The sequence below is a fragment of the Ranitomeya imitator genome, chromosome 1 (genome assembly GCF_032444005.1).
Source record: "Ranitomeya imitator isolate aRanImi1 chromosome 1, aRanImi1.pri, whole genome shotgun sequence".
NCBI lineage: Eukaryota > Metazoa > Chordata > Amphibia > Anura > Dendrobatidae > Ranitomeya > Ranitomeya imitator.
In genome coordinates, this window is record NC_091282.1 from 528,151,465 (window position 1) to 528,166,707 (window position 15,243).

A 15,243-nucleotide genomic window follows, 5' to 3' on the forward strand; every position below is an offset into this window, starting at 1 on the left:
AGTCACCTTTCTCGTTCCACGCGCCGCTCTGTCTTCCATCCTCTGCATTGACTGTTTAGGCAGAGGGTGGTGCGCACACTAATCGCGTCCTCTGACATGAACAGTAAGTGAAGGGGATGGAAGACAGAGCAGCGCGCAGCAGTGGAACGAGGAAGGTGACTATCGCGCAATGCTCTCCTCCCCCGATATACTCACCTGCTCCCGGCGCGGTCCCTGGCAGCGTCTCACTGTCAGATGGTCTCCGGGAGCTGGCGGCATCTTCCTGTGTTCAGCGGTCACGTACCGCTCATTACAGTAATGAATATGCGTCCATATTCAATACTTTAATGAGCGGTACCACGTGACCGCTGTACACAGGAAGATGCCGCCGGCTCCCAGAGACCATGGGACATGCAGGGACAGCGCCAGAGCAGGTGAGTATGTCACCGCGCCACTCTCCCTCCCATGCCGACCCCCCCGCTGACAATGACTTGAGTATAAGCCGAGAGGGTCACTTTCAGCACAAAAAAGAGGGCTGAAAATCTCAGCTTATACTCGAGTATATACGGTAATTTAAATTAGCTAAGTGTTCCCTCACCATCTCTCTGTTTATAGATAGTGTGGAGTCTTTTATTCCATCGATGGCACCGTGAAGATCAGTTGATGTTACAATTAAGTTTCTTTGAGAACACAAGTGCAAAGTAGGAATTCAAATCTCCCATCCAACTCGGACATTTCTGTCCTTTAGAACATCCAGCCATTGGACCTTTCCTACCCTTTTTCTGAGTCCACTAAAATCTGCCTTCCTGAAGTCCAACCTTAAAGATTAAGTCCTCGCTGGTTTTCATCCTCTTGTAATCCAAAATTTGAGGATAATAGACTCAAACTCACAGATGAAATATGGGTTTCATATAGTGCGTAATATCCTTGTGGTTTATTATATTTACCCATAAAGTGCTGGCAAGGTAAGTGTATACTCCCAATATACATGTATACCAAGAAAAATGGAGTTCCATACACCAAGTAAAAAATAATATAAACTTTATATTATTTTTTACTTGGTGTATGGAACTCCATTTTTCTTGGTATACAAAAATTTGAGGATAGCTTGATTGCTGCCTACTAAATTCCCAGCCACCTTTACTTCCTCTACCATTTTCTCCCTGTTGATAAAGTTATCAGCAAGAGAAGATAAGAATTTTCCCCAAGAAATAACTGAATAGTTAAACTTTCCCATAATCACTTACTTAAAGTTGTACTTTTTTGAGGAGACATCTTATGTATAAAAAAAAAAAAAGTTCATCTATATCTTCAGTCTGTCCTTCAGTCTGTAGTAACCACCTACAATAGAGTACTTTCTGTTCTTCTCTCCTTGCATTCTTACTCAGTTTCTACAGAGCTACCATTCTCTGAAGCTTAGATCTCTGTGGAGATATGTTTTCCTAAAAATACAATGCAACACTTCCTCCCCTCTTGCTAATCCTGTTTCTAATAAATAAGTTGTAGCCTTCAAGGCTTGTAATCCAATCGTGTGCATCATCCAACAAGTTTCAGTGATGCCTATGACAGATCTCTCTTACTGTGTAAGCAGCTCCGATTCTCCTTATTTGTTTTCCATTGTTTGAGTCCTGCTGCCTCTGGTTTTGGCAGCATGAATCGAGTGACAGGTTCCCTTTAAATTTTGTGGGCTGTAAGATAGTTTAGAACATTATTACAATGGAGTACTAAAAGTAACTGCATTCCCAATTTCTCCCTTTACAACTTGCAGGTAGTTCATAAAAAGATCTATAAGCAGACTACAATAAGACAATAAAATAACAATAAAACAGCTACAGTCAAGGCCATCTATACACATGTCTCACTTCATGTGATGTAGATATTTCCATCTAATTTCATTTTTTTAGTGCTGAACATACCTGAAGTGCAGCTTTTTGTTGGGCTGCTATATGTTGCTGCTCTGCATGGTCGCGGAAATCCTTGTTGACATTTGGTCGAGCAAGGGCTATACTGTAAGATATACAAATATCAAAATCTTAAATAATTTAATATTTTGTAATGAAGCACAGGCAGCACCATGCCCTCCCCTGCCCGTCACCACTCTCTGAATCCGATGCAGACGACGGTGAATAAATTGGTGGAGGTGGGGCCGTCGTTTTGAGACGGTGTGAGACAGCGGACATGATTATGTTATATTACTGCGTCAGCTGTGCACAGCAGAGAGTTAGTACATCGGAGACAGGAGCAGAGTGTCGGGGAAATGGGCGCAAGGTGAGTATGTAGTGCTTTTTTCATCTGTATGGAATGTTTGTGTGTACATAGGAAGCTACACGGTGGCTTAAGCTGTACAGAGGAGGCTATGGGGGGCTTATACTGCATATAGGAGGCTACGTGGGGCTAATACTGTATATAGGAAGATATGTGGGGCTCTCACTATATAAAGAAGCTATGTGGGGCTTATACTCTATATAGGGGGTTCAAGCTGTATATAGGAAGCTATGTAGGGCTCATACTGCATAAAGGAGGCTATGTGGGTACATAAGGTACATAGGGGGCTGGGTGCATGCTAACAGTGTGTATGGGGCGGTGTGGGGGCTCATACGGTATATAGGGCGATTATTCTGCTCAATATTAAGTGATACAATTATTAATATAAAATAATTATAATTAATATACTAATTGTAATGTTGAGCAGAATTAATTTCAGCCTACTGGTTCGACCCTCCACAACAGTGCCAGTCTCTCATGTGGCCCCTTGGGAAAATCAACTGAACACCCCTGGAGTAGAGTAGTCGCCAACAATTTGCCAAAAGATGGGCATAGGCACCTCCTTGGATACCAATGTTTATATTGAATGAAGAAGCTCAACAGTGCAAAAAGTGGAGTTGTTTGAGTTGTCTGACAGCTGCAGCAGCAACCAGCCCATCCTGCCTCTACAGTACTGTATGTACCTCAAATATCAAATCCAAATTGGAAGAGCTTGTGGCCTGTTAAGCCCTCATATAAGAAGCATCTAACAGGCCTCCTGTTCATGAAACCTTGACCAGGCTAATACCTTGCAATACACAGGTATTGCAGAGTATTAAAACACTGATCAGACTAGAGAAAATTAAAAGGTCCATTGTGGGACTAAATAAAAAGGGGAAAAAAAATCAAATAACATTTATAAAAAATATATATAAAACAAGTACAAAAAAGTTTTGCTACTAAAAACAGTGCTGCAGATTCTTCAAGACCGGCGTTGTTCACACCAGTCGTGATGAGGGGGCATGCTGAAGTCAGATGCTCCCGATTTCTTAAGAGGTACATGCCTCTGTGTGAGCCTTGCCACAAATCTTACTCTAGTCATAGATTTGACAAGCAGGGGTTGCATGCCCTCGTCACGCCCCAGCTCTGCCTGCTTTGTCAGAATGGAGTGAGATAGCCTTATGCCAGAATTCTTTTGGCTATGTGCACACGATGCGAATTTGCTGCGGATTCGCAGCGGATTTTTCCGTGCAGAAACACTGCAGATCCGCACTGTGACGTACAGTACAATGTTATTCAATGGGATAAAAAAGCTGTCCACATGGTGCGGAAAAATCAGTGCGGAATTGCTGCGGATTTCAAAGATGTGCATGTCATTTCTTTTGTGCGATTCTGCAGCGTTTCTGCACCCCTCCATGATAAAAATCCGCAGTGGCAAAAACCGCAGAAAATCCGCACAAAAACTGCACAAAATAAGCATAAAAACCACGGCAAATCCGCAGCTGCGGATTCTGCCAGGAGATGCGGATTTTGTGCAGAAAATTCTGCACCTCTTTTCCAACGTGTGCACATAGCCTGAAAGCTTCGATGAATCGGGCCCACTGTTTTAGCCATTTTTTTCATAAATAAATGCAAACCTTACCAAAGTACAAAGTGTCATGAAAAAATAAAAATCTCAAAATCACTGAGATTAGATAAAGAATTGGAAAGCTGTTATCACATCAAGTGAGGCATCAAACTTGAAAAATTGGTTGTTTCAGGCAGGTCAAAACTAGCATCAGCACTAATGGGTTAAATAAAATGCTGGATTTTAAAGAAAATGGATTCAGGGAGTTGGAAAGAAACCTACTATTTGAGTCTAGCCATAGCCTGGGCATCTAGACTATGCAAGTGCATTAAAAGATAGCACATCAGAATAAAGGCCTTCTTAGCAGCAGCAATTACAGGGAATCTGTCACCAGATGTTTCTCCTAAATCTAAGAGAAGCATGATACAGGGGCACAGACTCTGATTCCAGCTATGTCACTTACAGGACTACTTCTTGCAATTTTTTGACAATCAATGGAGGAGCATGGTTTGTATTACATGGCTGCAGATATGCAAGTCCTCGAACGATAAACTCCAGCTGAGAAAAAAAATATTCAATCAAAACTACAGAAGGCAGCCAAGTAAGTGACACATTGCTGGAATCAGGGTTGTCCCGCAAAGAACAAGCCCTCCTTTGGCTATATTGATGGGGAAAAAAATAAGTTATGACTCTTGGAAGAAGGGGAGGAAAAAACAAAAACAAAAAAGGAAAATGGCCATGACGTGAAGGGGATAAACTTAAGGGGTTCAACATTTCGTAACTGCTCTGTGCTTTACACTTGGATGACTTAGTCATGTTAACATCAGAAATTGCCTGTATATTTATGGCTATGGACAACAACAAATAATTTCCAACTATGTCTGGAACGATGTTCTAAATTCTGTCTGGAAACATGTTCACCTTGCCCCTGGATTGTTTGTTGAAGATTGGTTTTGCAAAATCAATTTTCTCTTCTCTTTGTCTAGTTCGGCCAAAATAGCAACTCTGTTCTTGCTTGCAAATCCTACGAAACACAAAAGAAGGGATGGACAATAATATAAAATATCTTAAATGTAAACGGACGAAATGCAATTTCATTACAATTCTTGATTAGATAAAGAAACAATGTAATACTTGCAGCTTTCTGGTACGAATGAATGTGACTAAACTCAGATTGAAAGGATAGAGGAACGCAGAATTACTGAGTGCTCCTAAATATTTGGGAGACAGAGCACCCAGTAACCGGTAGAGCTGGAGAGGCAGATTGGAAAGGACCCAGCGGGTGCAAGGAGTACGGTGTAACGCTGCTCTTGTTAGCGGCCACTTCCCATGACAAACTCGGCCCAGGATAATGGAGAGGGAAAAAATAAATTAAGCCATACTCACCTACTGGCCATCTGGATCCAGAGCAGGCCGCTCGGTGCTGTGCTCAGAGACTGGATATGGGGAGGTCAAGAAATGGTTTTTCAAGCAGCAAACATATTTGTTTGGTTATTTCCTCAGCACTTTATGGCCTTTTTTCTGCCAATGTTCTTTGTCGGAATATTTTAGCATCTTTTTATTGGAGTTTTCTATGTGAGTTTTGTGTTTTTAACAAAGTACAACAGATCAAAAAGACAAAAAAAAAATCAAATGATTTCCACTGCAATTTTTTGGGGCACAGCCCACATCAAAATGCTATGGTAATTGTAAATATATCCCAAGAGTGAGTGAACACAATTTTTTTTTTTTCGTGGCTTGGTGTGTCACCAGGGCAAAACTGGCCAGTTTTTTTATCTTATGTTATTCCCTCTAAAGGTACTGTCACACTAGACGATATCGCTAGCGATCCGTGACGTTGCAGCGTCCTCGCTAGCGATATCGTCCAGTGTGACAGGCAGCAGCGATCAGGCCCCTGCTGGGAGATCGCTGGTCGGGGAAGAAAGTCCAGAACTTTATTTCGTCGCTGGACTCCCCGTAGACATCGCTGAATCGGCGTGTGTGACACCGATTCAGCGATGTCTTCACTGGTAACCAGGGTAAACATCGGGTAACTAAGCGCAGGGCCGCGCTTAGTAACCCGATGTTTACCCTGGTTACCAGCGTAAAAAAACAAACAGTACATACTTACATTCAGCTGTCTGTCCCTTGCCGTCTGGTTCCTGCACTGACTGCTGGCCGTAAAGTGAAAGCAGAGCACAGCCACAGCGGTGAGTCACCGCTGTGTGACTCACCGCTGTGCTGTGCTTTCACTTTCACTTTCCGGCCAGCAGTCAGTGCAGGAACCAGACGGCAAGGGACAGACAGCTGAATGTAAGTATGTACTGTTTGTTTTTTTACGCTGGTAACCAGGGTAAACATCGGGTTACTAAGCGCGGCCCTGCGCTTAGTTACCCGATGTTTACCCTGGTTACCGAGGACCTCGGGATCGTTGGTCGCTGGAGAGCTGTCTGTGTGACAGCTCTCCAGCGACCAAACAGCGACGCTGCAGCGATCCGGATCGTTGTCGGTATCGCTGCAGCGTCGCTAAGTGTGACGGTACCTTAATGTCCTGAGTAATCTTTTTATTTAAATCTGCCATTTGGTTGCAGAATTATTAGCTTTTTTATTCATGCAAACATTTATGATCTTTTTACTAGAGATGAGCGAATATGTTCAGTTCTTACCGAATAGCTGCCTCGGGAACCCGGCTTCCTGGATCGCTCCTGCTGATCAGCTGCATGTGTCGCGGCTGTTTCACTGTTACAGCACATGCACGGAGAGCCTGTGTGTTGGGACAGTGAAACAGCCGCGACACATGCAGCTGATCAGCGGGAGCGATCCAGGAAGCCGGGTTCCCGAGGCAGCTATTCGGTAAAGCCGAATAAGGAGGGAACCGAACATTCGCTCATCTCTACTCTTTACCACTTATCAGGAGAAAAATAATAGAGCAGGCTCACGAGCCGAGTTGGCCTCATTCCCAGGAGATAACCGCTGTGTCCACCTGCAGCTGTTAATCTGTTAGATACCACTGTTATCTACCTGTTATCTAAACTGCCCATCAACGCCCCCATGACACAATCGTGGGGCACCAATGAGTTGCCATGACAGCCGGGGATTTGTGGAAGACCCCTGTGCCTGTCATAACATTGTTCTTAGGAGACCATGATTTGTCCTATATACGGCAATACTGCAGTATTCACACAATCTGAAGTTCAAGTACCCTAAGGACACTACAAAATACAACAAAAAGTTAAAAAAAAAAAAAAAGTTTAACCCCTTTACCCTCCAAGCTTGGTATTCACTCTTGTGACCAAATTTTACACTTTATGTGGTAAGTAGTGATGAGCGAGTGTACTCGTTGCTCGGGTGACCTCCGAGTATTTGTTTAGTTTTCATCGTCTCTGCCGAATGATTTACATGTGTTAGCCAGCTTGATTACATGTGGGGATTCCCTAGCAACCCCCATGTACTCAGCCTGGCTAGTAGCTGTAAATCATTCAGCTGAGGCGATGAAAACTAAATCTCTGAGCACTCACAAATACTCGGAGGTCACCCGAGCAACGAGTACACTTGCTCATCACTAGTGGTAAGGGTTCTGGAATGCTTCAATGGATCCGACCAATTCTGAGTGTTTCTTGTGACATATTGTAATTCACGATAGTGGCTTGCATTTATTTGTAAAAAAAAAAATTAAATAAAAAAAAAATTTAAAAAAAATCGGAAATTTGGCGACATTTTAAAAAATTTAGCAATTTTCAAACTTTTAATTTTTGTGCCCTTAAATCAGTCATATCGCACAAAATAGTTCCTAATTAACATTTCTCACATGTCTACTTTACATCAGCACAATTTTTGAAACAGTTTATTTTGGTTAGGAAGGGTTGACCAGCGATTTCTCATTTTTACATTTTTTTAGGGACCACCTCACATTTCAAGTGACTTTGAGGGGCCTATATGATAGAAAATACCCAAGTGTGACACCATTCTAAGAACTGCACCCCTCAAGGTTCTCAAAACCACATTCAAGAAGTTTATTAACCCTTCAGGTGCTTCACAGGAATTGACGGAACGTGGAAGGAAAAAATAAACATTTACCGTATATACTCGTGTATAAGCCGAGATTTTCAGCACTTTTTTGTGTGCTGAAAACGCCATGAGTCCATAGATAGATCTATCCATCTATAAATCTATCTATAGATGGTCTATCCATCTATCTATAGACAGATCTATCCATCTATCTATAGATAGATAATACCAAGCCTGATGTTTAGTAATAACATTCTAAACAAATTTTCTGTGCCTGTTCAGTGACTAGCGGCCAAAGTTTTTAGCCTGGGAAGGGGTTAAAACCCATGGATCTTCCCAGAATATGAATATCAGCCCACAGCTGTATGTTAAGCCTTTACTTAACAAATTAAAATAGGGACGACGTGGGGTCCCCCTATAATAGCCAGAAAAGGCTAGGCAGACAGTTGCGGGCTGATATTCATAGCCTAGAAAGGGAGCATGGATATTGCCCCCCCACCCCGGATACAAACACCAGCTCACAACCGCCCCAGAAATGGCACATCTGAGCCAATTTCGGCACTTATCCTCTCTCCTCCCACTGCCCTCTAGTGGCGGCATGTGGGGTAATAGAGGGTTAATGTCACCTTTGAATTGTAAGGTGACATCAAACCGGCTTAGTAATGAGGAGGCGTCAATAAGACACTTATCCATTACTAATCCTATAGTTGTGTAAGGGTTAAATAAAGACACAGCCAGAATAAAGCATTTTAATGAAATAAAACACAACACAGTTTTGCCACCTTTATTTTTCTACCAATCAATGTGACGCCCTCGATCTCCTGGAAAAAAAATATAAATAATAAACCAACACAAATACTCCCTGGTCCAATGCAGTCCATTAATAACGAGTGTCCCACGACGATCTCCCCTACAGAACTGTCACATCGGGTGATGTCACTGCTCTACAGGCCTCCAGTGACACACTGACAGGAGACAATGGCTCCTGCAGTGCATCACTGAAGAGGTTACCTGAGTTCAGGCTCTCACTTTACGGCAACGCTGCGTGAGAATTTTCCCACGCAGTGGTGCCGCAAGTGACAGTATGAACTATACTGTACTCACGGCGGAGGGATACAGTGCGGATGATTACTGTTATGATCTGGTGGCTTTGGAGCAGCATGTGACGTACTCTGGAGAAGGTGGTACCTGTACTGACCGCAAACCCTGAACTTAGCAGCGCAACTAGAAATAGCCGTGGGATGTACCTAACACTCCCTAGACACCTCGACACAGCCTAAGGACTAACTACCCCTAAAGATAGAAACGGGAAAACTATCTTGCCTCAGAGAAAATCCCCAAAGGATAGACAGCCCCCACAAATATTGACTGTGAGAGGAGAGGAAAATGACAAACGCAGACTGAAACCAGGATTAGCAAAGGAGGCCTTACTAGCTAAAAAGAAAGAATAGGACAGAGAACTATGCGGTCAGTATTAAAAAACTAGAAAATATCCACCACAGAAAATACAAAACTCCACATCTGACTAAAGACATGGAGGGTATATCTGCATCTCCATAGATACCGCTTGGCTGCAAAAAATCTTTACACAGACAAGCTGGATAAGACAAAACATGAAAATGCACTGAACTATAAGGCCCACAGCATGTGGACAGCAAAAACAAAGCCAGGACTTATCTTTGTTGAAAAGCACAGCAAACAGGAGAGACCAGAAAGGGATGTGAATCCTCCAAAAAAACAATGGACAACTGGCACTGACTAAAGGATCAAGCAGGACTAAATAGCTGAGTCCAAATTGCAAAAAGTGAACACAACTGACAAATGCTGCGATCCAGAGACAGCAGCACTACCACTCATAACCACCGGAGGGAGCCCAAGAGCAGAATTCACAACAGATTACCTGCCATCACTGTATCACCAGAGTCCCTGGAGAGCTATCGCATCTGCTGATGTGACAGCTCTCCACGGGAGACCGTCGTGGGACATTCATTATTACATGGATTACATCGGATCAGGGAGAATGCTGTTGTTGTTTTTTTTTTACAGGTGATCGAGGGCTTTGGGGAATAGGTGATTGGTGAGTATGTACTGTATGTCTATATGTATGTACTGTATGTGTTTTTTTTTTTTTACACTTGAACACAGTAGCCGGATGATGGGACTACTACTGTCACATCATCCGGCTACCTGTCACTGTAGCAGGCATGGTCGGATGGGACTAGTAGTCCCATAGGACGATGCCTGCCTACACACAGCAGCACACACACACACAGCCCCGCAGACCCCTCCCCACACAGACACACACACACACACACACACGGACACACAGATACACACAAACACCCACACACAGGCACGCACATCTTCTCCGTACACAGTCTCCACCCACACACTCTTCCCCCTCCCGATCAACAGCGTTTCTCGCAGGCACATCAGCAGCAAATACACAGATCTTTTTTAAACCTGCGGTTTTGCTGCTGATTGGCCTGACACAATGGAAGTCAATGGGTGCAGAAACGCTGCAGATCCGCAAAAAGAATTGACATGCTGCAGAAAAAAACATACTGACTCTTATGTAGTGGCAGCCTTGCACGTTACTTTCTCATCTATATACGCTTCTGACAGCCTGCACTGGTGGTTATCCGCATGTCCCATCCTTATGCACTTTATTAGATTGTATGCATGTTTTAAGACAACTTTGTTATTTAATAAAATTTGACACTTTATAGTTCCTATTGACTCCTTGTGTTATTATTATGATGAATTTCTAAGCAGAGCACCACATAAAGGCCGCCCCGGAGCACCAGCATCTCATTCATTGAAAACTACAAATAAGATTAAACAACCCCAAGATGGATTTCATCAACCCAAGTATCATTGTAATCAGTATAATGGTGCTGACCTGACACTGTCTGTAGGTTACTGTGCACAATCCTGCGTGACAGGCTCACTTTAAGCATATAATTAGACAGTTAAATAGAGTTCGAAGTGCCATTCTTCCACTATATAGAAAGCCTCAGTTCATATAATATAGAATGGCATTTAGGTTGTATTCATATTATAGTACTGGAATATCAGGCTGTATTATTTTACTTGCTATATATTCCATGTTTTCCCCTAATAAGGACCCTAGGGACCTGCACTGTAATCTGCTTGTTTTGCAATTTCTTAGTGTTCTATTTATTCCACCCTATACCTCTTAGATTAGACGCTGAGAGGTAGGCGCTACTATCTGACGTCTATACTTCTTCTTTTTTACTCATATGACACAATTCAAAACTTGCTCATTGAATGTCAGAGGACTTAATGTTCCAGGGAAAAGACCTCAAGTGTTTTATCTAATGCATAAACAACATGTACTGTACGGTTCCTTTCTTCAGGAAACCCATTTTAGAGGTGATCATATACCTCAGTTTACGAACAAATATTATTCATCTTGGTGCCACAATACTAATGCGGTTTGGAAGTGTAAGGGGGTGAGTATAGGCCTAGACAAATCACTGCCGCGTCCTACTATAGAAACACTTCGGACACACAGGGGAGGCATGTGTTTATTCACATCTCTATCTACTCCAAAATTTTGACTTTTGCAAACTTTTATCTCCCCAATTGTGACCAAATTAATACATGCAGTCAATACTTAAGGCATTTTACTAAATCTTTTAGTTTATCATTAGAGGTGACTTTAATTTGGTCTTGGATCCTTCTTTAGACCTGTCCCTTGGCAGGAGTCACCAATCCAACACACAAACAAAAACTTTGCTAACCGTGCTCCACTCTCCCAAACTGGTTGATGTATGGAGGATACTACATCCAGACCAGACAAAGGATTATACGTATTATTCTACTTTGCAAAATATGCATAGCAGCAAATACTTCTTCTTAATTAGCCATCACTTGCTTACATGACAACTTACATCTCAGATATATAATCAGATCATGCTGCTGTATATTGTAATCGGAATATACATGAATCCCAAGAAGGCTTCAGATGTTGGAACCTAAAGGATAATCTGCTTAAAGACTCACCCTGTGGCCCACACCTTCGTGAGACTATACACTCTTGCAAAAATGTCCATGAACATGATGAAACTGACTTACAATGTCAATGAGAAGATCTCAAATGTGTCCTCAGAGGCATACTAACAAAACATGGATCCAAGCTTAAAAATAAAAAAAAATAGAGAGCAGCTAAAGTCTCCCATTTGACGGAACGGATCGCTCTACTCGACAAACAACAAATGATCTGCTTCCCTCCAGGTAAACGCAGACCTACTTACTAGTCTAATATACTAGAAAGGAGCGAAGGTCTCTAATAGATCAAATGTATACAAAATACCAAGATCGCATGTGAAGGTACTCGTACGAGTAAATATGGTCACTCAATGGCAAGGAGGTTACAAACAGAGATGAGCGAATTTGATCGGGTCAGGGTTTATTCGGCTACTATAGCGCTTACCGAATAAGCTGCAGAGGGAACCCAGATACATGGAGCGCGCCAGCTGATTGCATTTTTGACATCACAATCTGCGAATGTGTCACCTGTCGGCCATTTTCCTTGATGCCACAGCATCGAAGCAATGGAAGTGCAGGGGCTCCGGGCTTTCCCAAAATGCCGGCGGAGCCCCCACACCCCTGAGCACTGCCGAACCAGACTGGGTCAAATCATCGCTGGACCACCAAACACCCCCTGTGCCTTCGCTCCACCAGCGCTGCTGATCCCCCCAGGGTAAGCTGAATTCAGGACTGTAAGACGGACATCTATCTGACGCATTCATTTTTTCCCATTTTCCTTATGAAAATTTGGGGTGTGTCTTACAGTCTGAAAAATATGGTAATTTTTTTGTGAGGAAGCTATGAGGGTTAAAAGTTGACCAGCAATTTCTCATTTTTCCAACAAAATTTACAAAACAATTTTTTTAGGGACCACCTCACATTTGAAGTGAAGTGACTTTGGGGGTCTATATGACAGAAACTACCCAAAAGTGACAACATTCTAAAAACTGCACCCTCAAGGTGTTCAAAACTTCATTCAAGAAGTTTATTAACCCTTCAGGTGCTTCACAAGAACTGAAGTAATGTGGAAGGAAAAATATGAACATTTAACTTTTTTTCACAATTTTTTTTACTTTGGACACAATTTTTTTTATTTTCTCAAGGGTATCAGGAGAAAATGAACCACAATATTTGCTGTGCAATTTCTGCTGAGTACGCAGATACCCCATGTGTGGAGGAAGACCACTGTTTAGGCACACGGCAGGGCTCAGAAAGAAAGGAGAACCATTTGAGGTTTTGAACATAAAATTGGCTGGAATCGAGAGCAGACGCCAGAGAGCCCCTGATGTGCCTAAACAGTGGAAACCCCCCACAAGTGACACCATTTTGGAAACTGGACACCTCACGGGACTTATCTGGATGTTTGGTAAGCGTTTTGAACCCTGGGTTTTTCACATAAGTTTATAATGTAGAGCCGTGAAAATTAAAAATCACATTTTTTCCACAAAGATCATCTTTTAGCACCAAATGTTTTATTTTCTCAAGGGTAACAGGAGAAAATGGACACCAAAATTTGTTGTGCAATTTCTCCTCAACGTGCTAATACCCCATGTGTGGGTGAAAACTACTTTTGAGGTACAGTGCAAAGCTCAAAAGTGAAGGAGAGCCATATTATAGTGCAGATTTTACTATTATAGTTTGAGAGTGCCATGACCCACTGGGAGAGCCCCTGAGGTGCCAGAACAGCAGGACTCCTCATAAGCGACCCCATTTTACAAAATACACCTCTTGATGAATTAATCTAGGAGAGCAGTGATCATTTTGACACCATCGTTGGGTCACAGAATGTTATACCATTTGCAGTGAAGAAAAAATAATTACATTTTTACAATAAAAATTTTGTTTTAGCCCCAGATTTTACATTTTCACACAAGAAGTGGGTAAACTTGGCGATGATTTCATTTAGGGCGTTAAAGAAAGATTTCGGTAGGGAGATTGGGACCATGTTCATTACAAAAAAAAGATTTTGGGGAGAATATATGATTTGACTATATTAACCCTACCTAACCAGGACAAAAAGGGGAGATCATAGGAATTAAGAAGATTCCTGGTTTTCTCCAAAAGGGGGACAAAATTATGTTGGAAGCGGGAGTGTGGGTCATCTGTGATAAAAATCACAGGTATTTAATTTTCCCACTAGGCCATTTAAATTGGGTAGAGTTTTTAAGTGTGCAAATGTCCTCCACGTCGGCTGAAATGTTAAAGGGACACTGTCTTGCCTTGCGCAGGCGTGTACTATGGAGGACAGAGAATGAACTTCAATCCAATATTGCAGCCAGCATGCAGCCAGTGGGTAAGGAAAGGGTGAATCAAAAACCCCGCCTCCATGGCTGAAGATTGTTCCCTCCAAATTCAGGTGACAGTGTTCCTTTAAGGACTTCGGACTTATCAAGATTTATTTTAACATTGGATAGCTCCCCGAATAAAGAAAAAGATCTCTAACAGCTTTGGGAAGGCGGTCCCCGGGTTGAAGAGCAACAGCAAGAGATCATCCACAAAAGCGGCAGCCTTCACCTCCAGCTGATTAATCTTGATTCCTTTAATGTCACTATTTTGCCTGATGGATTGTATTAAATTCTCCATAGCCAATACAAATAAGGATGGGGAGAGAGGGCAACCCTGCCTGGTACCGTTACAGATCTTAAAGGGCTCCGACAGGATTCCATTCACCTGGCCGTAGGGTAAGCATACAAAGACAATATGGCTTCGATAAAGGGTGCAGGGAAGGCAAATTTCTGCAAGACACATGTCTTATAGTGCCAACTGATACAGTCAAAATCCTTCTCTGCGTCAGTGGAGAGCACAGTGAGGGCCTGCCGTGTGTGCTTTGCGTATGCAATGGCCTGCAGAACTCTAATGGAGTTATCTTTGCCCTCTCTACCTCATATAAACCCAGCCTGGTCAGGGTGGACTAGATCCGCCAATACAAGATATTTATTCTAGTAGCTAAAATGTTGACCTATAATTTAATATCTACATTAAGCAGCAATATGGGATGGTAACTACTGAACAGAGAGCCATCCCTCCCCTCCTTAGGGATAATCTACTATATAATTGTCTAAGGGTCACTTCCGTCTTTCTGTCTGTCCTTCTGTCTCTCTGTCACGGAAATCCCAAGTCGCTGATTGGAAGCGGCCGGGCACAGTTGCGATGGGCACAGTCCGGCGGAAAAATGGCCGCTTTCCTCCCAGTCAGTGCCCGCTCCATACTCTCCTCCAGTCAGCGCTCACACAGGGTTAATGGCAGCGTTAACGGACCGCGTTGTAGCGCACTCCGTTAACGCTGCAATTAACCCTGTGTGACCAACATTTTACTATTGATGCTGCCTATGCAGCATCAATATTAAAAAGATCTAATGTTAAAAATAAAAAAAATACTTATATACTCACCCTCCGTCGGCCCCTCGGATC

At 42.7% G+C, this 15,243-nt stretch overlaps 1 protein-coding gene across 2 annotated transcripts in view; it reads right to left on the minus strand.

The window, feature by feature from the left end:
* LOC138677167 (SOSS complex subunit C) overlaps nt 1–15,243 on the minus strand; it is a 44,490-nt gene that overhangs the window by 14,532 nt on the left and 14,715 nt on the right. The window contains exons 2-4 of one of the 2 annotated variants that reach the window (XM_069767084.1): nt 4,712–4,814; nt 1,896–1,986; nt 1,560–1,667 (exon numbers count right to left, since the gene is read on the minus strand). In XM_069767084.1, the coding sequence (XP_069623185.1) occupies nt 1,560–1,667; nt 1,896–1,986; nt 4,712–4,814 (302 nt within the window). The remainder of the gene's footprint in view (nt 1–1,559; nt 1,668–1,895; nt 1,987–4,711; nt 4,815–15,243) is intronic. The other variant, XM_069767091.1, reaches the window with a different exon arrangement.